Genomic DNA, 25609 nt, shown 5'->3' with positions numbered 1-25609 from the left:
GTGTGTGTGTGTGTGTGTGTCAGTGCCAATTGCTGGGTTAGTATGCTGGTGTGATTCCGTTAGTTTAGAGGTGTGACCGTGGAAAATATTTCTAAACTATTCTTGGGGAACTGAAAAAAAGAAAAGGAAATAAATAAATAAAATAAATAAATAAAGGTAAAAGCAGGTCACATTCTGAAATATACAGAAAAAATATATATTCCAAACTTCCTTGACAAATCACTTTTACCCTAGACCTTGCGTGAATCATAAATGTATTTGCGGTTTCTTTGGGTGAACAAAGGGGAAATAAAGCCTCTAATAACAACAATAACGACTTAAAACAATGATCATACATCTGGACTGCTGTTTTTCTTTGGATTACTTTTAAACCAAAGTCAAAGGATATCCCTGTCCCTGTCCCTCTCACGATTGCAGGTCAGGGGTAGAACCGAGGCTTTTGGATTAAGTAGCGCCGCTGTATTGATGTTATACTGGTCGACCAGTGGCGTTCTCCCATCCATCATAGCATGGTCCCGTCTCTCATCTCAACTCCCTCTGACTTTCCACCTGCACAACCTCCTCCTCCTTCTTTCCTGCTTTTCCCCAGTGTGAGGATATTGCAGTATCCTTCCTGCCATAACAGCCCCCCCCCCCATCAATGTCAATCTTCATCACGGCCAGTAATGACTTTGCGTGTTGGCTGATAAACTCAGGTAAATCATTTTGTCGATTCTCGTTCCTCATTTGGTTTTGGCTTGGCCCAGACCGGCAAGTCAAAAACTGACAAACAACTGTCACATGAAAACGGCTGACTCATCCGATACTCTGGCAACTTATATGACCAGACTATAACCATTGCACCTCATAAAAAAAAAAAAAAAAAATGTAATAAAAATAAATAAATAAAAAAGCTTATTCCAATAACACTGATGGGCAAATAAACCCATAGTCAGATACAACAGGCTGTGAAACCACGGGACTCAGGTGCTGCTGTGACACGGGGGTCCGGATGCCATCATAAGACAAACATCTACTGCCGTACATTCTCGCCATAGCCCGGAATCACGTCTTTGCAATTCAGCAGACTAGGGAATTCAGGCTGCACAATACTAAACCTGTGCGACTCTCTACGAAAGCAGTCACGCATTTGGTGACACTCACATGATGTGCAGTTCATCCACTGGCAATCACTTATGGCTGTACATGCACCACACTCCGTCAGGCCAGCGCATTCATCTGGAAGAAGAATAGGTTATTAGACAGAGCTCGTGAAGGTGTCAGTTTGTCAAAAGGATAGAAACAGAAACAAATATTTATACAATCTACCCCAGTGGTTCTCAACCATTCTCATATCAAGGACAATCAATTTGATAGGCATTGGGGCTAAGACACCGTTTGATGAGATTCTGTCTCTGGGATCCCAAATCTCAGAAGATTTTTCAGTGTTACATATGATTTAGTCCCAAACTTCCAGACCCACGTCTCTACTATAGTTAAGGAGAACAATGAAACTATGATGAAAAAATAAAGAGTAAAAGTTAGTAAAAAAAACAAACAAAAAAAAAAACTGTAGAGGTCATTATTGTACATTCTGTGCACAGAATTCGGGATTTCTGCGCTTTCAAATGGAAGGGGGGGGGGGGTGTTGTGTTAACGTCAGTGTAGTGAATGTTCAGATTATAAATGATCGCGATAAACACAACCACTTGTGGAAAGAAAGATCTCTGGGTTTGGGCAACTTTACTTGACACGGGCCGACGTGGAGCTGCCGGACATGTTGTTTTTGTTGTTTTTTTTTGTTTTTTTTTAAACCCAAATAAAACATTTGATTCGTGACAACCTGAAAAACGTGCATCTAGTACGTCGGATTGCAAAATGGGCGGGTTTGACATCTTGGAAAAACAAGGGGACTTTGGGGTCCAAAAAAACCCAAAACCAAACAAACAAAAACAAACCACGTTGAACCTGAACCAGGAAGGGGTTCAGGCTGTCATCGGCTTCTCGGGGTTCGGCGCTTTTATTACGATTTGATTCTTCAGGAGTCACTCGGTTAAAAAATAAATAAAAAAATAAAAGAAAGAGTCGTTCGGTTGTGCATGGCTTTCTGTTGGGACTCTTCGTTCATTCGGTTCCGTCGGTAAAACGTGCGGTGAACGGGGGTGAATGACAGCGGGAGAGTCGGCGAGCTCGGAGTTGTGAACGGAATTCTCGCAAGAATCTTTACACTCGGTCAAAAATCAGTTCGGTGAAATTTAAAAGTGTTCATCAGCCACGTTTCGATATAAGTCGTGAACATGGCATTTTATTTATTTTTTTTCGCCCCTGGCTTTCATTTAGTCTTCGGTCATTCTTTTCGGTTTATATTCACTCTTTTCCCAGAGTGACTCCCAACGCGCGAGTCATTTCGTAGATCGGTTCGCTGCGGGTGAATCGTTCGCCAGTCTTGCATCACTATTAGCTTGTATGTTAAAAAAAAAGCTCCGTCGCGGACTCACCTGTGCTCGTCGCCCGGGACGCACCGGCCCAGGCCGCCAGCAGTGCCACCAAAACCAGCTTGGAGAACATGTCGGGAGCTCCGTCGATCCGCTCGAAGAAGGGGATTTTGCCACGAAACGTCGTGAGTGCGATCTCCGAGATTGGGTTTCCTCCTCGTCGCGCTGCTCTAACTGGCTGGTTGCTACTTCCTACTTGACGGGTCATGTGGTGTTTTATCACCGGGAGGAGGGTGGAGGCTACGCGGTCCAGGGTCCAGGGTCCAGGATCCAGGATCCAGGGTCCAGTGTCCAGTGTCTCGGGGCTGGAGGGGAAGGGTTCAGCTTATAAGTGCTGGGTTTCACCACCCGGGATCCTTTTTTTTCCCACGTGCCGTGGAGATCGGAATCCATATGAATATCGGAATTGTGAATTAGAATTATGAATCAGAAATCATATTAAAAATAACCACCGAGTTGGAGCAGGTGGTGTCACTCAGGTGCTGGGACTCAAACACTCCCTCTCCTGGATGTTGCAAAAAGCAAAAACGGCATTATAACTTACAGGCGGGCTTCCCAAACTGGGGGACCTTTTTTAAACTTTCCTTTTTTCATTTACATTTTTATAGGACTGTTGTTTGTAGGATTGTTTGTAGGAATGTTGTTTTTTGGATTCTCGTGACTTAATTGTGAATGTGATCGCCTATTTGTTATGATGTGCACCCCGCTCCGAGGATGAATTAAGTACCTAATTCCTAGTTATCTAATTACTAGGTATTCATTCTAATGTATTACAAGGATAATAATGGTAGGTATGGTAGATTTGACTAAATTACATCTAACACGACAAGTCTTCTCTTGTGATCTCAAAGACAAAATCTTATCAAATGGGGTCTGTGGCCTAATGGGTATCAATTTGAAGGTTGTTAATATAAAAAAACAAAACAAGTTGAGAATCATTCAACTACAGCTCACTTTACACAATAGAAAATTAAACATCCCAAACACATGTTTTTGTTGCTTGTTGTTGGTGATTATTGTAGATTTCAGTAAATCAGTTGCTATTGTACATATTATCTTTACATGTTGTGCATATTCTCATGCAAAACTATGTAGTTGATGAAAATAAGTGCATACAATGCGTAAGCATATTCATTGTCACTTTTTTTATTTGTATGCATGACATTTGAAATGTTGAAATTGTTTTTTAATGAAGTTGTCAATACAAAGAAATTATGGCACAAATACTCCACAATCTGCCACTCTACAATCATGTTTGGGTCTTTCATTGTAGGTTGGTGCTTCTTCAAGTCTCTTCAGAACATCTATGCCCTCGACCAGTTGACTGGAAAGAGAAAAGGAGATGGTAAGAGGGTTGATATTCCTTTGATACTACTCTTTTCATTTTGATATTTGAAATATGCAGTCATTAGTCCATCGGAAATACATACATGCATGCAAAAGATCTATAGATTGGTAAGATTGTTGTCACAAACCCAAATGCCACATAATCCCCGTCCATCCATGGAGCTGGCTGTAGAGTGATGTAGAACTGGGATCCATTGCTGTGGGGACCCTGGTTTGCCATTCCTAGAATGCCCCGTCGACTGTGTGGAATCGCAAAGCTCTCATCTAAAACGAAGAGACGTGTTCAAATTAGTCCAGTGATATTGTATTGGGGCGCCGAAGGGGAGGGAATGAAAGATGTAAAGAAAAAAAAAATAGGCCTTTTATATATTTTTTAAACTGGAGAGAAATTTGTTATTTTAATTAGTTAATTGAAAACAATACAATTTGTTCATATTTTACTTCATTTTTTATTCTTTTCATTATTTTTTTGCCTGGTTTACTATAAACCGGGTCACTTTGCATATGACACTTTTATTAATATCGTTTGTAGTTTTTGGGAGGGGGGGATTGAATAGGGGTTAGTCTATGGACAGTAAGTACAAACACATAGAAAAGTGCATTAACACGGCGGTAGTCACACACTTCCAATGACAGTACCTTCGAAAATTGGTCCATAGATCGACTCCCCTCCATCTCCTTTTGCTCCCAGAGATATGTCTTTAAAAAAAAACACCCCACATTAGTGAGTGACAAGCGTGTTAGGATCATAGATTACATTGTTAATTGTGGCAATGAAAAATAGGACAGTAAATAGACCCAACCCCCCCCCCCCCCCCATTTTATTACCATTGTATACATGGTATTAACACACCTCCTCCCTGTATCCAGCCATTAGGCACGACACGATGGAATGCAGAGCCCTTGTAGTACAGCATGAGGCCACTCTGTGACCGAGCCATCTCTCCCGTGCACAGAGCCTGGAAGTTCTTACACGTCTTTGGACACACGTCCGAGAACAGCTGGGGAGAGATAACATACTGTGAAACTAATTTTTGGCTATTGGCAAAAGCATATCCCTCAGGAAGTTTGATCACTTTTCACCATGGGGAATGATTGAAATCTATTCAAGACTGGGGCGGAAGGGTTGACAGATGATGTCGTTAAACACCAAAAACCCTGTTCACGTACCTCCTTACCTCAAACAATAACCTTCCAACGAGCTCACCTCGGATCTCAATATCCAAGAAGACAAACGGATGCTGGAAGGAAAAGAAATTGAGACTTACGCCGTCATAAATTCACCTCATGTAAAAGTGCAAATATATACATCGGTATATCGTATTCTGCCACGTGCTTTACTAACATGTTGAAGTAATCTTCTGGGAAACACAATATTGAATATTTTACAAATGTATATAAACCATGACTGCAAAATGGACCTTTCACGTTTCTGAAATATTTCACACTTCCAAGGCCAATCTATTTATTTCAATGAGGGGATTGAACTCTCAAAATAAAAGCGTGACTACTATTGATTGCTATTTTAACGGGCATAAGAGAAAAAAAAATCGTAATCCTGTGGAATACACTGAACTACTCGCCCCGGTGTCATAGAGGTACTTGGCATAGCTCTCTTCAGTGAGGGCCACACAACATGCGTGTGACTGATTGAAGATGAATTCCCACTCTTTCTTGGCCCATCTGGCCAGGTCCTGGTCATCACCGAGGAGCCGGCCGTTCAGGAGGCACATCAGGGTGCTGGAATAGAGCCACAGCTCACCACGCAGCTCCTTCGACGAGAGGGGACCAATGACAAATGTTTTCTGATTCAGCATTTCAGCGTTTCATTACATTACGGCTGAAATATCAACCGCGGCACGCATCAACTGAGGCTAAACTCCCACTGTACTACACCTCTTATCCCGGCAATCTGCTGTGGTTGCTACTTTGGCGGCCATTATTTATGACAGCCTCACTTATTTATACCTCATTTCAGATTATGTCACCTTGTATAATGCATCATGCACAGCCTATCCCCAACCTGGTGGACTTTAATTTGGTACTGTTTTTTAGCTACCTCATACCTACCCTTTTCTTGTTGTACAGATATAGATGCCAGTCAAATTCCAGGAGTGGATTCATTTTCGGATCCAAAAATTCTTCAGGAAATGTGTTTTTTAGTCCCTGTTAAGAGAAGTAGATTCACAATGTTGGGTTTAAAAGCTAAATATCATGTGAATAGATAGTGGGAAATGGAAGGAGGAATGGGAATGTATATTGTTGTTATTGTCTTTATGTTGCTGGATTTTAAGTCTTAAAAATCAATAAACTGTTGGAAAATATATATGTATGTATAATATAACGCAGGAAGGCCCGATAGATAGATGCAGAAATAAAAAAAATAAAAATAGAGAAACTATGTCAATCTCCAATAAACCAGAAAGATTACTAAAATATAGAAAAACTGTAAATATACAGATGAACAAGAAACAATAAACCAATGGATCTACAATTCCCATTCTAAAATAGGACATTGTGCAGGTGTTGTGCGGGTTTTGTGCAGTTTTGCTTCCACAGTCTGACCCGGGTCTTTACGGGAACCATCTCGGTACCTCAGCAATACCCTGAGCAATTTGAAAACTGTGCTCCTTAATCAAGCCGAAGATTTCCAGTTGTAACTGTGTAGACACGACTATTGCCTCCGCCATGGCCGCCGGTCCTTGGGAGATGTCAGATTTGGGGATGGGACGCTTGGCACCGACGAACTGACGCTCGTTTCACTTCGATGGAGCGCACGGCGTGTTGGAGTTGGTGTCGAAGTGCCCGGTCACTGGTTGTGACGTCACACAAGCCCCGCGCAGCGTTCCGCTGAATCGGAACTGTGCAAGTCACGATCACTTAAGTTGGAATTCCGAGTCGGAATTTCGGGGCATATCGCTGCAGTTCCGAATTGTCCGAGTTAACGGAACTGATTCCATGAAAACGCGGCGGCACAGTTTCCGTTGCAGGAGTTTTAATTCGAAAGCACGTCTGACTTCGACCGAATGCTCTGTTATGTTAACGTAATGGTTTGTAGCTTGTAGAATGGACAAGCTTGCCAAACGAACACACGTTTATGTTGACATTTAGGTCGGGATAGCCGATTTCCGAGGTTCAATGGAACGCCGCATTCGTCCCCACTTCACCGGCGTAAACACGCCGTGTCCATAGCAACGAGCATGTTACGCAACATTGGGCGGCGCACGAAAGTGACGTATGAGTTTGTGCGACGGGATGAGTATTAATTCCATGGAGTTGAACGTCCCCCCGACCTTACCGTTGATTTGGAATTTTCGACTTTGCAAATTGTCCTGTTTTCAATTAATGTGTTTTTATATATTAACATTTTCGCATTCCTATATTCGTCACTAGCAATTACTGATAGTTTCACGTTTGGTGGATACTTGAGTGGATGTTAGACGATGCTTGGATTGAGACGCGGCCCGAAGGCGCCACTATTTGAAATTCAATGGCGCTGTCCGGCTAAACTTTTAATAGGTGTCACGATCGCTTCTCTCTAAAAGCACTAGGATCGTGATGGGAGTGCGGGATCTGTGGTCCATCGTCGGACCTGTGCAGGAGTCCGTGCCGTTGTACAGCTTGACTGGAAAGACCCTGGCGGTGGACCTCAGCTTGTGGGTGTGCGAGGCCCAGCATGTCCACTCCATGGTGTGGAGGGGCGCCAAATGCTACCTGAGGTAGTTCCCCCAGTGATCTATACTATAGTAGTGATCGATATGTGTTGCGTGACAATTAAAGATTCTTCTTCTTCTTCTTCTTCTATAGTAGGTTACATGAATGTACATTATTAATAAAAAAAACCCCCCAAAAAACAGTTGATCATGATGTGACACCTCATTTATTTGTTACAGGAATTTATTTTTCAGGGTTTCGTCTCTCACCCTAATGGGGATCAAGCTGGTTTTTGTCATGGAAGGAGAAGCCCCGAAGCTGAAAGCAGAAACCATGAGAAAGAGGACAGAGATGCAATTTGGAGGGTTCAAAAAAGCCCCGAAACCAGCGAAAATAAAAGGCACGGACAGAAAACGCTTTAAAGCTGTGCTACGAGAGGTTGGTTCTTTGCCGTTGCTACATCTAAATTCTTACAGTTGAAACAAGTTGAGGTGATTTTCACAGCACACGCGCCCTCCTGCTTTCAGTGTGCGGAGATGTTGGACGGCCTGGGTATCCCCTGGGTGACGGCAGCCGGGGAGGCGGAGGCCATGTGCGCCTACCTGGACTGCCAGGGCCTGGTGGACGGCTGCATCACCAATGATGGAGACGCGTTCTTGTATGGAGCAAAGACCGTTTACAGGAATTTCAACATGAACACGAAGGCAAGCTTTGGCGGGAGGGAAACGTGTCTGAAACCCTTTACACATACTGACAGATGTATGGATGCAGGATTTATATTAGAGATGTTCTTTTTGTCTTTTTTTTGTTCGCCTAGGACCCTTTGGTAGACTGCTATAGGATGTCTCGAGTGCAAACCGAGCTACATCTGTCCAGAGAGAATCTGGTCGGTCTAGCCATCCTTCTCGGCTGTGATTATATTCCCAAGGTAAGGAACACAATGAAATGCACACAACTTCACATAAAACACAAAGTGTTTTACATGTGTGTTTCATACACATGTTACTCCTGCAAGGGCATACCAGGAGTTGGTAAAGAACAGGCTCTGAAGCTCATCCAGATGTTGAAAGGCCAAACGCTTCTACAGAGGTAGGAATTACAAGATATATAAATCATATGTCGTATACTTTATAAACCCATTTTCATGTATAATGAATGGAAAAGGAGTATCCATTGAAAAATATATTCCCTTCCTTTTGTTGCGCCTGAATCGCTCTCTCTGCCTGTACCAGGTTCCACCAGTGGAAGGATGAGAATCCATGTGTATCTGAGGGAGCAGTGAAAAATGTTTCCCACTGTGTCGTCTGTCACCATCCTGGTAAGTGGGGCCCTGCTTTGAACAGTGTACCTGTACCCAGTGGGTTTAATAAGCCCTTTAACACACACACACACACACGGTTTAGCATGAGAATGCCTTCCATTTTATACCCAATTGCCATTTGCAGATCACATTTGAAACATGTTTATGGCTTGTATTAATAGCTCTTTTAGCATCAGATGTTTATTGTGATAGAACTCTAGTTGGTCCATGGTAATAATTAATATATACTTTATACCCTATGCACTCATAACAGTAATTTATCCTGTGCTTAGTATCACATTTAGTATATTCTGCATATTTTTATATATATCTGAGTATTTCTGTGTTTTTCTATTTGTTGGCTCTTTGCACGGGAGAGATGGCTCGGTCACAGAGTGGCCTCATGCTGTACTACAAGGGCTCTGCATTCAAATTTTTGACAATTTTTATCTTTTATTTTATTTGTACTTCACTCTTGATTCTATTTAAATGTATTAATATTTGTATTCTCCATTTTTCAGACTTTTTTTCTCATCATCTGTGAACAAATTCATCAGAACACATTGGATCAAATTCCTAGTATGCAAATGTACCTGTAAACTGATTGTGATTGTTCTCTTTCCTCCTCCCAGGCTCGGCCAAGGCCCATGAGCGCGGCGGCTGCTTGCTGTGCGACAGCCACAGATTCTGCCAGCCCCAGGACTTTGACTACCAGTGTCCGTGCGACTGGCACCGTGGCGAACATGAGCGGCAGGCGTCTGCTGTGGAGGCCAGCGTCAGAAAGCAAGTCTCTCCTTCTGGAAGCTAGAAAATCTGTCTTTTAAGATGAAATAGGATAAGAAAGCGCTTTATTATCCGCCCTTGTGGGGGATATTCAGGCGTTACAGCTGCCCGAGCATGAAGTGCATACACTCTAGAGCAGTGGTTCTAAAACTCTTCTTAATAGTGTACCACCTCTAAAATCTACTGTATGTGTTTTCGTTTTTTTTAACATTATATATAACCAATATTTTTTTAACAATTTTTTTTGTTTGTTTTTTTAAGAGTCCCCCCATTTGAGAAACAGTGCTCTAAAGTATATACACAAAATTGTGTATGTACTAATGTACACTAGTGTGGGTGTGGGTGTGTAGGTGTATAATTAAACCATATATTTTAATTATTTTCAAATATTTATAATAATATGTGAATTTATTAAAACAATATAGCAACCAGGTAACGTCTTGATGAGTGTTGTACCTATTATGTATGAACTGTTTTACATGGGTTGTTAGTGATAAAGAATAGTATTTTATTGTTTAAATTAACTATTTGATTTCTTTGTAGAAATACACTGGTGAGTGCACACTTCCCTTTTACAGAGGTAAAGTTGTTTTTATCTGCTTATCCTTTAATCATCTGTATTATAATCTTCAGATTTCAGGTTTAACCATAAATATTTTGTGTTGCAGATCATCAGCGAATTTCTGGTCTCCAAGGACAAGCCTGTTACGCAGTTTAATAGGAGAAAGCCAAATTTGTTGTCGATGCAGGTAATATGTTTATTCAGAATATCTAAAATGTATTTATTCAGAATGAAGGGACTGCTGTAATGTCATGTTTTTGTCGTTTGCTAATATTTTTCCCAGAAAACTGCATTTTATAAAATGGAGTGGCCCAGGCACTACACCAGCAAAAAGGTTCTAGTCTTGTTGACATACACAGCGTTGATCAACAGGATAAATAGAAGCGAGACATCTTCAGAAATTAAACCGCTCCGGTATTTAATTTAATAATTGAACCCATTTTATTTTTCATAGATGGAATTGCTATCTAAAATTTTTTTTTTGAGGGGGGGTAAGTGTAAGTGTGTAATATATATTTATTTTTGTTTTTTGTTTTTGGGAAACAGAATATTGAAACATCGAGTGCAGAATGGCATCGCCTGCTTGGAAGTGGTTTGGAGCACACCAGGTCAGTGTCATCCTGTGGGCAGATTGTGAACTTGTGTGAGAGGAGATTGTGAATGAAACAACATACGGCTATTCTTCCTTTTTAAATAATTGTTATAAAACCAAATTCTCAGTCGAGGTATAGAGGAGCAATTTGGGGGATGGGGGCACGGTCATCACCGTTTCGTCTGTTAGTGACTGGTTGTGAGTTGAGGCTCAGGAGGCCTCAAAGGTTACACACCGGTCCCGACACCCTAAGTGCTAAAGCGGTTTCCTCCCGGGGCTGAGAAAACTAATGACAAAGTGAAGCTTCACTAACAACCCCGCCTGACAGGGCGGGTGAGGAGGCTCAGGTGAGGATCAATAAACATGTATTGACCACAATCAGAATATGTTCATTGGGCCAAGTTGATTTTTTCATTTACAAGGAATTTTTCCTTGTATATGTATTTTATTAGCTTAAAAAAAATCTCTAAAATGCTCTCAAAATATATAGAAAAATAAATATCTGAAAATATACAGAATACAAATATGTGGAATACAAAATGTGGCTTTATACACAAGATAAATTTCATAAATATAGATGGGATATTCCTGTATAGGATTAATACATATTTATACCATAATACATAAACAATGGATGAATAGGTATAAATTATTACAATGTTATTATCATACTATTACAATAATTTGCAGGTGGTCCAAATGGCAACTTTCATCCAGATTATGACAGTCACCACATGTTATATGGTGAGGGTCTGTGGGCAAACAATAAGGAAATTGTCAAAGTCAAATGATATATTCTGTCTAGACACTTTTTCCATGTTGCATAATTGTGAAGGGTGTCTCATCCAAAAGGAAATAAAATAAATGGGAATGCTTTATTTCATTATGATTGGCCAAGCTATTCCTGATTTTAATCACAAATTATATTTAAAGTTAGTACGGAGCTTGTAAGGGACGTCGTACTAGTGGATTTCCCAATCACTTGCTCACATGTACCGCTTGCCAACCTGCATTTTTGTCAGTCGAGAACCTACTCTTGTACGACTCCTCAACATGATACCAAACCACCTCAACTTCTCATTTAAGTCAAGTAACCCCTGATTTGATGGTGATCGTGGCTTCTGCTCTCGCAGCACACTACGTGTTTCCTGAGGATCAGCCGGCGGAGAGTCGGGATGAAGTGAGGACGGTGGAGGAGGAGTCTCTGTTCCGTCTGGCCTACCCGCACATCGTGGAGCGCTACCTGAGCGACAAAGCTCTGGCCCAGGAGAACAAGACCAAGAGTGATATTATAATAAGTTCTATGTCCCGATAATAGATTTGTGATCATTTGCTTTTAAATGAAACTTATTGTGACCTCGCGTAAACAATAATAATATTGTAGCAAATGAACACTGGCTGGCTTTTTTCACAAGACAAGCCCCCACACATAGACACCGTTTAAGATCCATAAGCCCAAGCCCTTCCCACAAAGCCTTGGAAAGGGCGTTCACATCAAAGCCTCCTCAAGTGTTGGTATGTTTTGCAAAGCTGTCTCTTACTGCAGCTCTGACACCTGAAATGCAGCAGAGTTTGGCAGCTCCGCTGCTTTCACACCAAAGTCTTTGAAGCAGCGGAGGTGTCTGTCGCTTTCACACAGGTTGTAGCTCAACGCTGTAGAGCTCCAGTCACCGAGAATAAAAACAAAAGGCAACCCACTTGGACTTAGAAAAGGCGTTGCAACCAGGAAGTTCAATATTAAAACAACGCCCAGCGTAGCTGGACATCATTTTATACACATTCATTAATTTTTTACATTTTCTTTCTTCCAGAGAAGAAAACAAAGAGTAAAAAGAAGTCCCCAGGCAGCTGTGATGGCATCTCTGACTTACTGGCTCGGGTGAGCCTTCAAAGTTCAATCTCATCCAACTCCAACACCCAAACACCGGCACCGCAGCCGGTTATCACTATGTTAGATGAACCAGAAATTGTGCTCCTGGATGTTCCGGAGCCCCAAGGGCAACTTCTGGGATCTGGAGAATGCTTCCACAGCCTTGAAGGTCTTGAAGAAGACTCCTTTTCTCAAAGCAGCAACAAAGGGGATTCTCCGGCGTCTCAGCCTTCTGGGCGTAGTATTTCCGAGTCGGACGTTTGCGCTTCGCCATTGGTCTCGGCTGTGATCAACGCGTTGCACCTGAGTGACATGGAGTGGGAGTCCTTCACGTCCTCACCGCCTCCCAACCACAGTGTCAGAGAAGCAACGGACAGTGGTGTCAGGGAAAGAAACGCGGAGGACACAAAGAAGCAGCCCCAAGCTGACACAGTCGCCCACATGGGTTCCCAGCCGGATTTGGAGATGCGTTCCCTCAGGGAGAGGGTTCTCATGAGGAACATGGTCCAGTCTGTGAGCCAGATGGAGACGCCAAACGACGCGGTCACCAAGCAGCTGAACTACGAGTCACATTCTCCGGTCTCCATGAGAGGCAACAATAGCAACAAACCGTCAGAGAGGGGAACGGGAGTTGATAATAAGAAATTTCCTCCCCCTGTGACCAAAAAGACAGAGCAGCCCGACCACGTTCCAAAACCTTTGGCGCCCTTAGCACGAGCTCAACGCCATGCAAACGACACTAGCCATGACACGCAAATACCCAAATACAAATTTGTCAAGGGAGATAGTTCTTCGCTTTCTATGACGCCACAGCAGAGATGCCACTCCGACCCCGGGCAAAGCAGCGGGGACAGTAAAGCTCGGGCTCGGGTTCCTCCGAGCACTAAGAGAAGCGTGTGCGTCAGCTTGTGTTCTTCAAGCGAGGACAGCGGCGCGGAGAACGAGAACGAGGCCCTTCGACATCGGAGGAAGGTGAAAAACATGTCAAAATCGGTCAAAAACTTCAAACTGAAACCTACCTCGGCAACAAACAGTGCCTCCCAGCACGCTAAGCTGTTCGGGCCCAAGGCTCGAAGTAAGAGTGAGGATGTTGGAGCGCACCACAGCTCTGTGCCAAAGAGCCCAGACCCTCCATGTGCCGGTGGCTGCGAGGATGTGTTCATTCCTCCTCCTCCATCATCGCCCGTGGCTGTTTCAGATAGTGACGGCTCCGTTTCGTGCAGTGAAAGCCCGCTGCCACTCGCGGAGAGACTGAGGCTGAAGTCGTTGATATGAGTATCATTGTTTTCCGAGGCTATGTATTATTGGTAAAATCCTATGTTGTAAATTTAAGAAATGATTGCAAGCCTTTTCAGCCTGTTTAGGTGCTTTTAAAATGTTTTTTTTATTAACAGCAAATAAAGATCATGACTGATAAAATGTATAAGCAAGACTTTATTAAAGGTGTCACATGTTATTTTGTTTTGCCTTATACAGTATGTTATATTTGGGATTGGTGTGAGTGCCTCCCCAACAGGAAACATAATTAAGCTTTGCCTTAAGCTGTCTCGATTTTTACTACCCAAGTGAACCAAGGCTCTTATTGCCTAGATATACTGAGCATTGAATGTATGCTCACTACTGAAATGATTATTCTTGATTGTTTTGCGATAATTTGCTGCAGTATTTTACCAATGAGGCTCTATCAAAGTTATTTCTTCAGGCATTAAAGTAAAACATCTGAGTACTACTTCCACCACTGGGAAAAATATCTGTAGAAGGATAACAAAAAAAAGATGATATTGGGTTGTCAACAAATTAACACAAATAGGCAGTTTGCAGTCAGTCAAATAACAATACATGTGTCTGGGGGCTAAGAAGAAACTTGACCATTATAGCAAGCACATGCTGTATATATACACACACATATAGACCGATCAGCCACAACATTAAAACCACTGACAGGTGAAGTGAATAACATTTCTCATCTTGTTTCAATGGCACCTGTCAAGGGGTGGGATATATTAGGCAGCAAGTGAACAGTCAGTTCTTTAAGTTGATGTGTTGGAAGCAGGAAAAATGGGCAAGCGTAAGGATCTGAGTGGCTTTGACAAGGCCAAATTGTGATGGCTAGACGACTGGGTCAGCATCTCCAAACGTATGCAGTGATTAGTACCTACCAAAAGTGGTCCAAGGATGGACAACCAGTTAACCGGCGACAGGGTCATGGTGCCCATGCGGCCATTGATGCACGTGGGGAGCGAGTTCTAGCCCGTCTGGTCCGATTCCACAGAGGACCTACTGTAGCACTAATTGTTAAAAAAGTTAATGCTGGTTATGATTAAAAAAAAAAAAGGTGTCAGAACACACAATGCATCACAGCTTGCTGTGTATGAGGCTGCGTAACAGCAGACCAGTCAGAGTGCTCATGCTGAAACATGTCCACCAGCCAAAACTGCCTACATTGGGCAGGGGAGTGTCAGAACTGGACCATGGAGCGATGGAAGAAGGTGGCCTGGTCTGATGAATCAGGTTTTCTTCTACATGATGTTGATGGTCGGGGTTAGGGTCCGATCAGATCGAGCATCAGTGGCATGTGCTGGAACAACAAGCCCAATTCATGGGGGCCCCACCTCGCAACTTACAGGACTTAAAGGATCTGCTGTGAACGTCTTTGTGCCAGATACCACAGGACACCTTCAGAGATCTTGTGGACTCCATGCCTCCACGGCTCAGAGCTGTTTTGGTGGCACAAGGGGGACATAGACAATATAAGTGGTTATTTGTTGTGTTGTGTGTTAATGTTGTGGCTGATCTATGTATATATGTGTGTGTGTGTGCATATATATACATACAGTATATATATATATATATATATATATATATATATATATATATATATATATATATATATACAAACTGTACATACATATGTTTGTTAGATAAATACTGAGGTGTCACAGCAGTTCACATCAAATAACAGGCAATAATCATAAGGTAATAATAACTAAAATGTGAATATATAATACACCTAAACATCTTTACCTCACAGTAAGAAGGTCCTGGGTTCGATTCCTGCATGGAGCACTGTTGGCACCGTGCTCCGGCGTGTTATCTCCCAAATAGGAGCCTTTCTGTGTGGAGTTTGCATATTCTCCCCGTGCTCACATGGGGTTTCCTCCACCTACCATCAGTAAGGACCCCCACCAACAACATGCACACATCATCGTCTGACCAGCGATGGACACTTGGTACCAGGTCCCCGGGCGCGTTGACAAATGCTGCCCACTGCTCCTGGCTGCCCCCCCAGAGGAAGGACAAGTCAGGATGGGAAAAATGCAGAGGCCACATTTCACTGGCCACCGCCCCGAAAAGCATGTACATGTGTGTGTGTATATATATATATATGTATATATGCATGTGTTGTAGTCCAGTCCTGTGACAAAGATTCTTAATTCTTAATTCTTCTTAAACTAAGAAATGGAAAAATTGGAAATACCCCAAAAATTTAAATTAAACACTAAAAACAAACCTAGAAATCCATAATAATCAAGAAAGAAATATCTGTCAAAAATAAGAAAAAATAAATATATTTGGGCATGTCTGGGTCATTCTTTTTTTTCTGTGGAATACCACATCTAGTTAAGGTTATTTATATAGCCCTTAATTACAATACAGTTTCAAAGGGCTTCACCAACCCACATTTTACAGAGAAATCAACAGCATCCCCTAGTCTGAACCCTCATCCGGGCAAGTGAGAACTCCCAGAAGAAAAACCCTTTGGGGAAGGGGGCCAGAGAAGGAGGGGTCCCCTTCCTTACTGGTCCATACATGACCAGGCTGCAATGGATACAGAGTGGGCAACAATAATATGTCAAATAATAGGATATCATACTTCTATACTATGCAATGTCAAAGCTAGGCAATATGAGTCTATTTGCTGGTGCAGAGGCCGCAGGTAGATGTCTCCAGGGATGTGGTCTTCATCAGGCCCGATCCAGGTGTGATGTACAAGTGCACACATACTATAATTATTTGTTCTACTCAAAATGGTTGCTTTTTGCGCATGTGGCCAACATGAAATAGTGGGCGTTTCATTATCCCTAAACTGGCCAAACTGTTCACCAGAATAGTCAACCAGCCGTCAGCGGAGCTGTGCTTTATGACCCTCCAGACAGTGTTGGTGCTCCTTGATCACTAGTGACGCATTGCGCACCTAGTGAGACATGAAAGAGCTGGCAGGTCCGTGTCTGGTAGGAACCCGGTGACAGCTGCATCCTCTCTGCTGGCTTCCACATCCAGCACACCCACCCATGCACTTTCATTCACTATCTTTAACACCATTCTGATCCCGATCCCTCCATGCGGGGAAAAGAAGCGCGCCCACCGCGCACCAGGCCCGTGCCTAGATTCTGGACGCTGGGGACCGTGTTTAGACAGCGTCCAAACGACAGGATCAATCTGAATTGGAATTAGCAGGCCGATTCCGTGTGTTTTCCTCTCTGGGAGAATGTTGTTTCCACTATTTACCTTTCAGACTGAGACACACGCACGCCCTGACTTGGCACCGAGGTGTGAGGAGCCCGGCTCCTTTTCATTCCCTCATTAGACGCGTCGCATCAAACTGTTAATTGTCGGCGAGCCGGCTTAAGCAGTCATTTCCCCCACAAAGGAGAATCTAATTATTTTTCTTTCTATTACACATTATCCGTCTATTTGGCCTTATTCGCACCCGGGTGACAAACGAAGGGACGTCACGTGAGAATGTTTTTTTTTTTTTTTTTTTTTTTGTCACTTGGTTTTTCTTTGAACTTATAGCCTCAGCTGCGGAGCTCATAAACCTCCGGAGATCTGCTTCCATATATAAAGGATCACCGCAAACCCCGCCGACCCCACAATTCGCTCTTAATGGCCCCCTCCTCGCTCTGCGGATCTCCATCTCCACGTTCCTTTTCCCTTTCAAACATGGACTGTGATATTGATGCGTTCACATCCAAGATGCTCACTGGCTGGGAGTGGAAAAGCGAGGACAGCGCGTTCGGGGATGAAGGGGACTCACTTCGGTCCGACTCTCCAGAGTCCTCCTTCGACTCAGTGTGTTCCTCCCCGGAGACGTCCTCCGGCTCCTCCGGCTCCTCCGGCTCCACCGGTCACCACAAGGGGGTCGGCGACGCGCGGTTTGGCCGCGCGGGACGCACCCAGGCGCCGTGCGCCGCGCAGGCCCAAAGGCACGTAAAGCCGAAGATGTCCACGAAGAGGCGCATGAAGGCCAGCGAGAGGGAGAAGATGCGGATGAGGAGCCTCGCCGAGGCCCTGCACCACCTCCGGGACTATCTTCCACCGGATTACAGCAAGAGAGGGCAGCCCCTGACCAAGATACAGACCCTCAAGTACACTATCGAGTACATCAACAAACTGGCGGACATCCTGAACCGCGCGTAACGGAGGGAAACCCACACTTTTACGCACCAGACTTTCCAAGTGGGGAAAAAAGTATATTTTTTCCATACTGAAAATTTAGTGTGTTAAGAAAAATATATGTATACCCATTTGTTGTGTTTTTTTAAAGTGTATTGTTTTGGTACTTTTTTTTTTAAATGTACTAATTTAAAGTACGATTTTATAGGCCTTCTAGTCATGAATATGTTGTCACTGTAGTTAGAGTACAACTACTCAAACTACACACACTATATCGAAGCTAACCTAAGCGGTACTTAAGTATACTTATATATTATATTGGGTTACTTCTTCCGTCAAAAGTAACCCAAAAGTAACCTTCAGCAAATCCTCAGCGCCACTTCTAACACACTGTGTAAACCTTAAGTGGTTTCAATCTACACAACTGGAGTATATTAATTGTGAATTCATAACAAGTATCTTAAATATACCAAATATACTTTCAGGTAACAATCAAGAATAACTTTCTTTTTACCAGACTTTGGCCCTTCGCCTGTCAACATACTTTCTTGATTACTTCAACTTGAAACGTTATGTTTTTTTCCTCGTTGCCCCTCTCTCTCGGTGTAAATATTCTTCAGTGGGCACTTTCTCAGTTGTTTTTGTATATGAAGTGGAATGAAGTTTGGTTTTCTTTTGTTTTTCATATCTTTTCATGACTGTGTCTAAAAAGTAAAAACTTGGAAACTTGGGACTTGGTCGTGGTTTAATTTAACGTGGTTCAGGGGAAATTAAACGCTATAAACCAATATAGCGCAATGCAGTGGACCATGATAATTGATTTTATTGATAAAATGTATCAATTCATCCAGGTTTCTTTCAGGAAATAATCTTTCACCTTCAGTCGTTCTTCATATATTTGTGTGACGTGTAAATTGAGGCTCTCCGAAAAGATGGGTGTGACACACATACATACACATTTATGGATAATCCAATTTTCATCAAAACGATTGAATTCGAATGTATATCCAAGTTAAAATTGTAACGACTAGGCTTTTAGAATTGGCACTCTGTTTGAATGTCATTTAATGTTTAAAAGGTGCAATACAGTAAAACCAAAAACAACCAAAACAAAAAAAAAAAAAAAGTGTCGCTATAGGAGCATCCAAAAGCACAAGCGCCGCTCCGTTGTTTTCGTCTGTACGTCATTTTTGACAGCTATGACGTCGCCTCAGTCCTCCACCATTGACAAGTTCAGAAAAGACAAAGTGGGCGGGATCGGGGCTGCAAGCAGCCAATGGGAAGCCGGCGGTGCGACCTCGACGAGTCTCTGAAGCCGCCATTTCAAAAGCCTAAACAAGCAAGCGACGCACGTACGGGGGAATATTTAGTACATAACAAAATAATAGTGTAAGAGTATTTCCTGCATTATTCTTCTTCTTCTCATTTCCTATAGTGGTATTTTTCCGATTTTTTTCCCCCCTCGATCTATCTCGCCTCGTCACCGTTGGAAGTAAGTAGATAACGAACATTTTTACTTGAAAATCAAAATATAAATAAGAGAAGGGACGCATCTCGTCTCCAGCAGCGGTACATTGATTTACCGCACATTTAACACCGTTTGTGTATTTTCTCTGTAAATAACCACCAAGGAGTTTTTTCTATTAATTTATTTTACTACTTTGAGCCTGCTCAGTTTTCTATTTTTGACTGTGTGCATTGTTGCTACAGAGCTTTATTGTATATTGTTAATGTTTGGGTTTATTGTACATAAACTATTGTATTTTTTCACAATTTTAGTGATTATTTTGGTTAATTATACGCTGACATTTTCCCTCTATATTATTTTTAGGTTTATTGCATATTGGCAATAAAGAAAAATAATAGCCATTACTTTATTGTAATTTCTTATTGTTTTTTTTTTTAATTTCCGGGATGAGTCTCTCTCTCTCTCTCTCTCGCTCTCTCTCTTTATATATATATATATATATATATATATATATATATATGAGATATAATATCTTCTATCAATCTATAATAGTAAGAACATTTTAAGAGAGAGCGAGAGAGAGCCCCAGCTGTTTGAAGAGGGAAAATAAGCTTGTTCCATGACGTTTAGTTCATATTGCCATGCCATTGCAATCCACCCATCCTGGTCTAAAATGATCAGCATGGGTGGCACTGTCACCTTGGTGTGTGTGTGTGTGTGTGTGTGTGTGTGTGTGTGTGTGTGTGTGTGTGTGTGTGTGTGTGTGTGTGTGTGTGTGTGTGTGTGTGTGTGTGTGCGTGCGTGCGTGCGTGTGCGTGTGAGTGAGAGTGTGACACTTGGTTGCATGTTCGGGTCCTTGAGGGGGAATTATTACATATTGACATTGTTTCCATCCGGCACCCAGTTGATATAACCGACCTGCTGGTCGATATTACAATCAATATGAATGAGTTCATTTACATTTTCAACTTACACCTTTTTTCTGGTTTTATTCATCCATGTGTTAATTTTTGTAAAAATGTATCATCTCTGCATCAGAGTCAACATTTCTAATGAGAGAGAGTGTTTGTCCAAAAACCATGAAAATCCATCTTAAACAGCTCATTCACATTAAACCGGTACCTGCAGACGCCCTGTTTATGCAACTACCTCATAGACTCCTCAGTTGTGCTCTGAGGATTTTCCTGGAGGCAAGCATTTCCTGAAGGTCCTTTCCCAGTCAATTTTCCCAGAGCATTCGTGAAATTCTGTCCTGCTAAGTATCTCTGTCACTCCCTTTCATTTTCTGATCCTTTCCTGCACCACTTCCACCACAGGACACACTCCAGGTTAGCAGGCGTTTCAATTTGCAGCCCAGTCCTAGAGTTCGGACTGTAGAGCAGAAATAGCGGTGCCATAAAAATACGTTGTGTAGCAAAATAGTGTATACACACCCGTCCCTGTGGGACTGGTACTGCATTCTTTTTGATTATTCTAACGTAAAACTAAATTTCACAGTGAAGAAGATAATACGTGGCTTTTCAATTGACAAAGTAGCGAAGATATTGCCTGTGACATTTTTCACACAAACTGCTTTGTATGTGTGCCTATTTATTCTTATATAGGAAGAATTACCCTGGTAGAAAATAATATTGTACACGATCATTTAAAAAATCGTCAAAAAAAAATTCTATTTTGTTTTAGATGGACACAGGTACCGACAAGCAAATGGTTAATACTACGGAGACTTCCAAGGAGTCATGTGAGGAGCCCATATCAGAAATCAAGGCCAGGTCATTCCTTTGCTCAAGTGGTTCCTTAAAATCTTCGGCTGTGAATCTGTTTACGACTCTTTCTGAAAAGAATTATTTCTACTGTCTCCGAAGGGGTCAGGGATTCAAGGGCCATGCCCGAGGCGGTGGGATGTGGTTCGGAGGAGGTGTGCGCGGTGGGCGGGGAGCAATGATGAAAGGCTTCGGACCATCTACACGTGGAAGGGGGAGAGGGAGAGAAGCCATGAATGGGTGTGGACCCATCAGGTACAGTACCCCAATGGGTTACGAGTTATCAATGATGTGAAGAATATTCACCATCTGCAAGATTAAATGTCCTCAAGTGTTTCCCCCTCCGTCCTCGCAGGAGAGGGATGGGGAGGTTGCGGCCTTACCCAGACCCCAGGGGCCACCGGGGACCGAGGGGTGGGCCGCTGTGTATGGGGCCTCCCCCACCACCTCCGCCCCCCATGCATCCCAGGGGCCCCCTCTCCCCCCTGCGCAGGTAGCGTTCCCACCGTTCAGATGTTCCCATTTAGATTTCAGCCACAAAAATTTATGTCCAGAAAAAAAAGAAAAAAAGGAAAATTTCCAGAATAATAATATAACAATATAAATAATAGACAATGAGACTAGGATTATATTATATTTTAATGAATAAAGATCACATTGAAAATTTATGATATATTTGTTTTGTGTGAAGTTGAAAATGAAAAAAATTGTGCTTTTAAAAAGTACTTGGAAGTCCTTTAATCTCATTTTGTTACGCCGGAATGAACCCTGGCTGCGAAAGCAACAGTCGTCTGAACCATCTTCCCGTTTCGTCAGACACGGCCCCCCTCCGCCTCCTCTTCGGTGCCACCCGGGCTTCCGATGGCGCCCGCCGCTGCCGCCCCCCTCGCCGCCTCCACCCCGAGCCCGAGGAATGATGCTCCTTGTGCCCCCACGCCCCTTCCACCACAGGGGCCCACGAGGGTAAGCTCCTGTACAGCTCTTTATCACAATAGCTTAACCACGCCGGTCTCTGTTTTCTCCACTTTCCCTCAAATGAACACAACGTGCGGCTTCATTCACACTCCCACTTTGATTTGCCGGATTATAACTGCTTACAATATAATTGTAGTCGTGTATAAGCCTCTTTCACACGTGGCATTAAAGTCAGATACACTTCTAGTCTTCGACATCTGAGCCGATTTCAAACACTCAGGTTGGATAAGTGTCCCTGAAACGTCCTGTCCATGTCATAATCAGTGGCGAAGCAAATTGCTCTTTGTTTTGTTTAAAATGTACATTATTCAAATATACCCTTCTCATTGGAACGTCCTCAAATAATATATATATTTCTTATACAACAGACAAACATCATTTGTCAGTCTGTTTGGCTCCATGTTTGGGTTCAGTCTACGTTTTTAGCCTGTGTTGCTACGCCCACCTCCTGTGCACTGACGCGCACACGCACCTGTCCTATAGGAGCTGTTTGCTTTCAAAACTATGTTGGAGAAGTCTAGAAGGAAATAGGAGCGGAGTCCCTATGTGTTTCTCCACAACCTGCTCATTCAGTTCAACTAGACTCATATTCAATTTATCTAATATCTCTCCTAATCTCTCTCTCTTATTTAATTTAACACGTCCTCTGAATTTTACCATAATGTCAGTCAAATACAAATAAACAAACCAAATTCTAACAACGTATAGTAGGACAAATGATCAGTTGACGTACTGTATGTTAAGCCAAAAAAGTGAATAACAACGATGCATCCCATTCAATGTTTTGCGGCCAGAGTTTTGAGCCGTACATGGAAAAAACATGGTAGAAAAATTGATCCACATTTCAAAGATGAAAAATCCAAAATGGCCAGTCTCCTCAGCGCCTCCCCCTCATCGGCCAAGGCCAAGGACCCAATGTGTGATTTTATCCTCTTACACAGCTACCACAATGGACCAGTGTCTCCCCTGCTCCACCCCCCACCTGGCAGAGGCCAGCGGTGGCCAGCGCCCCCTGGTGGTGGCCGGCACATTTAGCATCAGTCTGCCATAAAATTAGACAAGCAAGATTATGGATATCATTTTGGATATAATGGAACATTCTGTAGTCAAATGTCTCTCTTCTTGAAAAAAAACTTGGTACTATGGACAAACACTCTACAATGTTGAGGGGGGAAAAAGGCTATTTACAAAGTTATTCAACTGGATACTTCAGATACTACACTGTTTTCTTAGCTGGCTCGATGTATCATGGTGGTTGTTGTTGTCAACCTGTCAGGCCTTAAGTGCAGGGTTCTTATCAGGTTCTTGAGGGGCTTGAAGAGCTTGAGTTTCATCCTCAGAAATGTAAGTACTGGAATACCTTGAAAATAGCCCCTTTTGTGATAAAAACCCTGCGATCGTTAAAAACTTGTGATGTCATTTGTTATTCAAAAGTATCGACACTTATAATAGTAGATAACAAAGAGATTAATTTTATATATATATATATATATATATATATATATATATATATGAATAATTGTTAAGGAGACTAAGATTATATTATATTTTAATTAATAAAGATCATATTAACATATGATTATATTTTCCCTTGAAAATTAAAAAATGGTGCTTGAAAAAGTACTTGAAAGTCTTTGAATTCTATTTTGTAATGCAAGAATGAAATGAACCCTGCCTAAAATACTTTTCTATGTCCCAATAAGGATCAAACAGCCCGTGTTTACTAGTTTATTATACCTTGAATCTCCCTCCTTCCTCTGTCACATGGAAATAGTTTTAGTTTAATAACCTTCTCAAACAGTCTGTTAAATATTGTTGTAGACTCTTTCAGGAGATAAGATGTTTTTTTTCCATGTCAAGTATTCATGAACATTTATGGTTACACTTTATATTTTTAATGAGCTGCTATTTTAAGTATTTTAAGAGTGATGTTTTGAACCATCATGTTTGTGTTCAGCCGTCTATTATAAAATAACCGAGAAAAAGCATCATAATTATGGATGAAACTGTGAAATAATACTTCTACCAACAACTCAAATTTTATACTTTATTCACTTTGCATTATTACAAGAAGTAAAAAAAAAAGTATTTTATTGTGTTTTTATTGTGTAAAACTAGTCTTTATTTACTGTGAGTGACATAACTTTTGTGGATTTGTGAATGTGTTTTGATGACAGAGGTCGGTAGATACGACCTAGTCATGAAGAACAGAAAAATAAAAGTAAAACTCAACTCAACCTCTCTCTTTTTTGGTTTACTTAGTCTGGTTTGAGCTTGTCGTTCCCACATTTACAACATATTTGTGAAATTTCAAAGAGCATGAGTCAGAAAAACCATCCCAACTGCACTGAGCCAAGGTGTTTGACTTGTCAATGTCAAAATAACGTTGACAGCACATAACTGAACCTGCACCCAATCAAAAATGATATGTATGAGAAAAGGGATGGATCAGGGTCATTTTCATTTTCTTGCTGAGGCCTGGAATTACAGCAGACCGGCTTCCTGTAAGCCAAAGCAGTCATATTTGACACTGTTTATAATGAGAAGTTAGAATTATTTACTTCAAGAGGAATTGGCAAATGTCATGGCTGGCTTTAATTTTTGCGTATTCTGTCTTCCTCTTTTGCATTTCATTCTTTTCGTAATTAGTTTGTGGAAATGCCAGTAATTGCATTTTAAAGGTACAATACCGCAAACAGCAAGGAATAACTTCTCAAATGAAAAACAAAAATCTGCTTGTACAATCTCACACAGCACCAGAGTGCCGTCTTACCTTTCCCTACTTTGGAGCTAATCCTACTTAAATCAATCCAGAATTAAAGAAACTGAGACAGTGCTTAACTCATTAATTAGCTCTAGACTAGGAAGTCCTAGACTAAAGTCATTAAGGTAAGTAATTTAGTCTAAGATCAGGCCTTACCTGTGTCCGCAAAAACGCCCCTCTATGTTTAAGTTTAAGTTCAAGTTCAAGTATATGAATACCTACAATGTTGCAGTTGTGGAAGTTTTTGAGTTTCTTATTGTCATAGGAAAATCATAGGAATAAGATTTTAATCTGAGGATGGTGGTATTATGTATGGTGGGAAGATCCTTTTTTTCAATAGAGAATAGGAAACTATGTAAGAAATAACTCCTGCATGACCTTGTGGCATTTGTCCCTAATGGCGACTGGTCCGTTTCAGGATATTTTTCGGGCTCCTCTCTGTCATGTCTCCTTCCCTCCTCCAGCCCTTTGACCACCTTTTCTGGTGGTCTTTGTTTCCCTCCTTTCGTTGTTTCTTGGAGGGAGGGACACACAGTGCAGTTATCCAACCAGGCGCGTGGACCCCCCCAAACCTCCCCCATCTTTTCCCCCCTTCCAGCGCCACCGCCACCGCCGGCAGGGGAACCTCAGATCCAGCTGTTGCCAAAAAATATCCAAGGT

The 25609-nt window shown here is 42.1% G+C and overlaps 3 protein-coding genes across 3 annotated transcripts; all 3 read left to right on the top strand.

Moving 5' to 3' along the window:
* The first annotated feature begins 2504 nt into the window (after positions 1 to 2504).
* Positions 2505 to 13931, top strand: gen1 (GEN1 Holliday junction 5' flap endonuclease). The gene is made up of 15 exons (XM_080023158.1): positions 2505 to 2599; positions 3748 to 3819; positions 7367 to 7540; positions 7715 to 7913; positions 8003 to 8179; positions 8293 to 8403; positions 8491 to 8564; positions 8708 to 8793; positions 9408 to 9558; positions 10102 to 10138; positions 10227 to 10307; positions 10404 to 10534; positions 10667 to 10728; positions 11846 to 11995; positions 12524 to 13931. Exons 3-15 carry the CDS (start codon positions 7380 to 7382, stop codon positions 13855 to 13857), a joined length of 2754 nt encoding a protein of 917 aa, XP_079879284.1. The 5' UTR covers positions 2505 to 2599; positions 3748 to 3819; positions 7367 to 7379; the 3' UTR covers positions 13858 to 13931.
* Positions 13932 to 17526: 3595 nt separating this feature from the next.
* On the top strand, positions 17527 to 18003 carry msgn1 (mesogenin 1; the record flags this gene model as incomplete). The annotated part of the gene is made up of 1 exon (XM_080023147.1): positions 17527 to 18003. One exon carries the CDS (start codon positions 17527 to 17529, stop codon positions 18001 to 18003), a length of 477 nt encoding a protein of 158 aa, XP_079879273.1.
* Positions 18004 to 19325: 1322 nt separating this feature from the next.
* On the top strand, positions 19326 to 24359 carry LOC307248281 (uncharacterized protein). Its single transcript, XM_080024629.1, has 6 exons — positions 19326 to 19471; positions 21131 to 21219; positions 21313 to 21465; positions 21566 to 21703; positions 22027 to 22173; positions 23127 to 24359. Exons 2-6 carry the CDS (start codon positions 21131 to 21133, stop codon positions 23218 to 23220), a joined length of 621 nt encoding a protein of 206 aa, XP_079880755.1. The 5' UTR covers positions 19326 to 19471; the 3' UTR covers positions 23221 to 24359.
* The last annotated feature ends 1250 nt before the right edge of the window (positions 24360 to 25609 follow it).

This window comes from Zeus faber, assembly GCF_960531495.2.
Source record: "Zeus faber genome assembly, chromosome: 2".
Classification (NCBI taxonomy): Eukaryota; Metazoa; Chordata; class Actinopteri; order Zeiformes; family Zeidae; genus Zeus; species Zeus faber.
Note: the sequence above shows the minus strand (reverse complement) of the source record. Positions and strands in the feature narration are given on the sequence as shown.

Coding starts and splice junctions, on each gene's coding strand:
- LOC307248281 (XM_080024629.1), top strand. CDS start 21,131: ATGGACACAGGTACCGACAAGCAAATGGTTAATACTACGGAGACTTCC. Junction 21,466..21,565: donor AATGGGTGTGGACCCATCAG/GTACAGTACCCC, acceptor CCGTCCTCGCAG/GAGAGGGATGGGGAGGTTGC. Junction 21,704..22,026: donor CCCCTCTCCCCCCTGCGCAG/GTAGCGTTCCCA, acceptor CCGTTTCGTCAG/ACACGGCCCCCCTCCGCCTC.
- gen1 (XM_080023158.1), top strand. CDS start 7,380: ATGGGAGTGCGGGATCTGTGGTCCATCGTCGGACCTGTGCAGGAGTCC. Junction 7,541..7,714: donor GGCGCCAAATGCTACCTGAG/GTAGTTCCCCCA, acceptor TATTTGTTACAG/GAATTTATTTTTCAGGGTTT. Junction 8,404..8,490: donor GCTGTGATTATATTCCCAAG/GTAAGGAACACA, acceptor TACTCCTGCAAG/GGCATACCAGGAGTTGGTAA.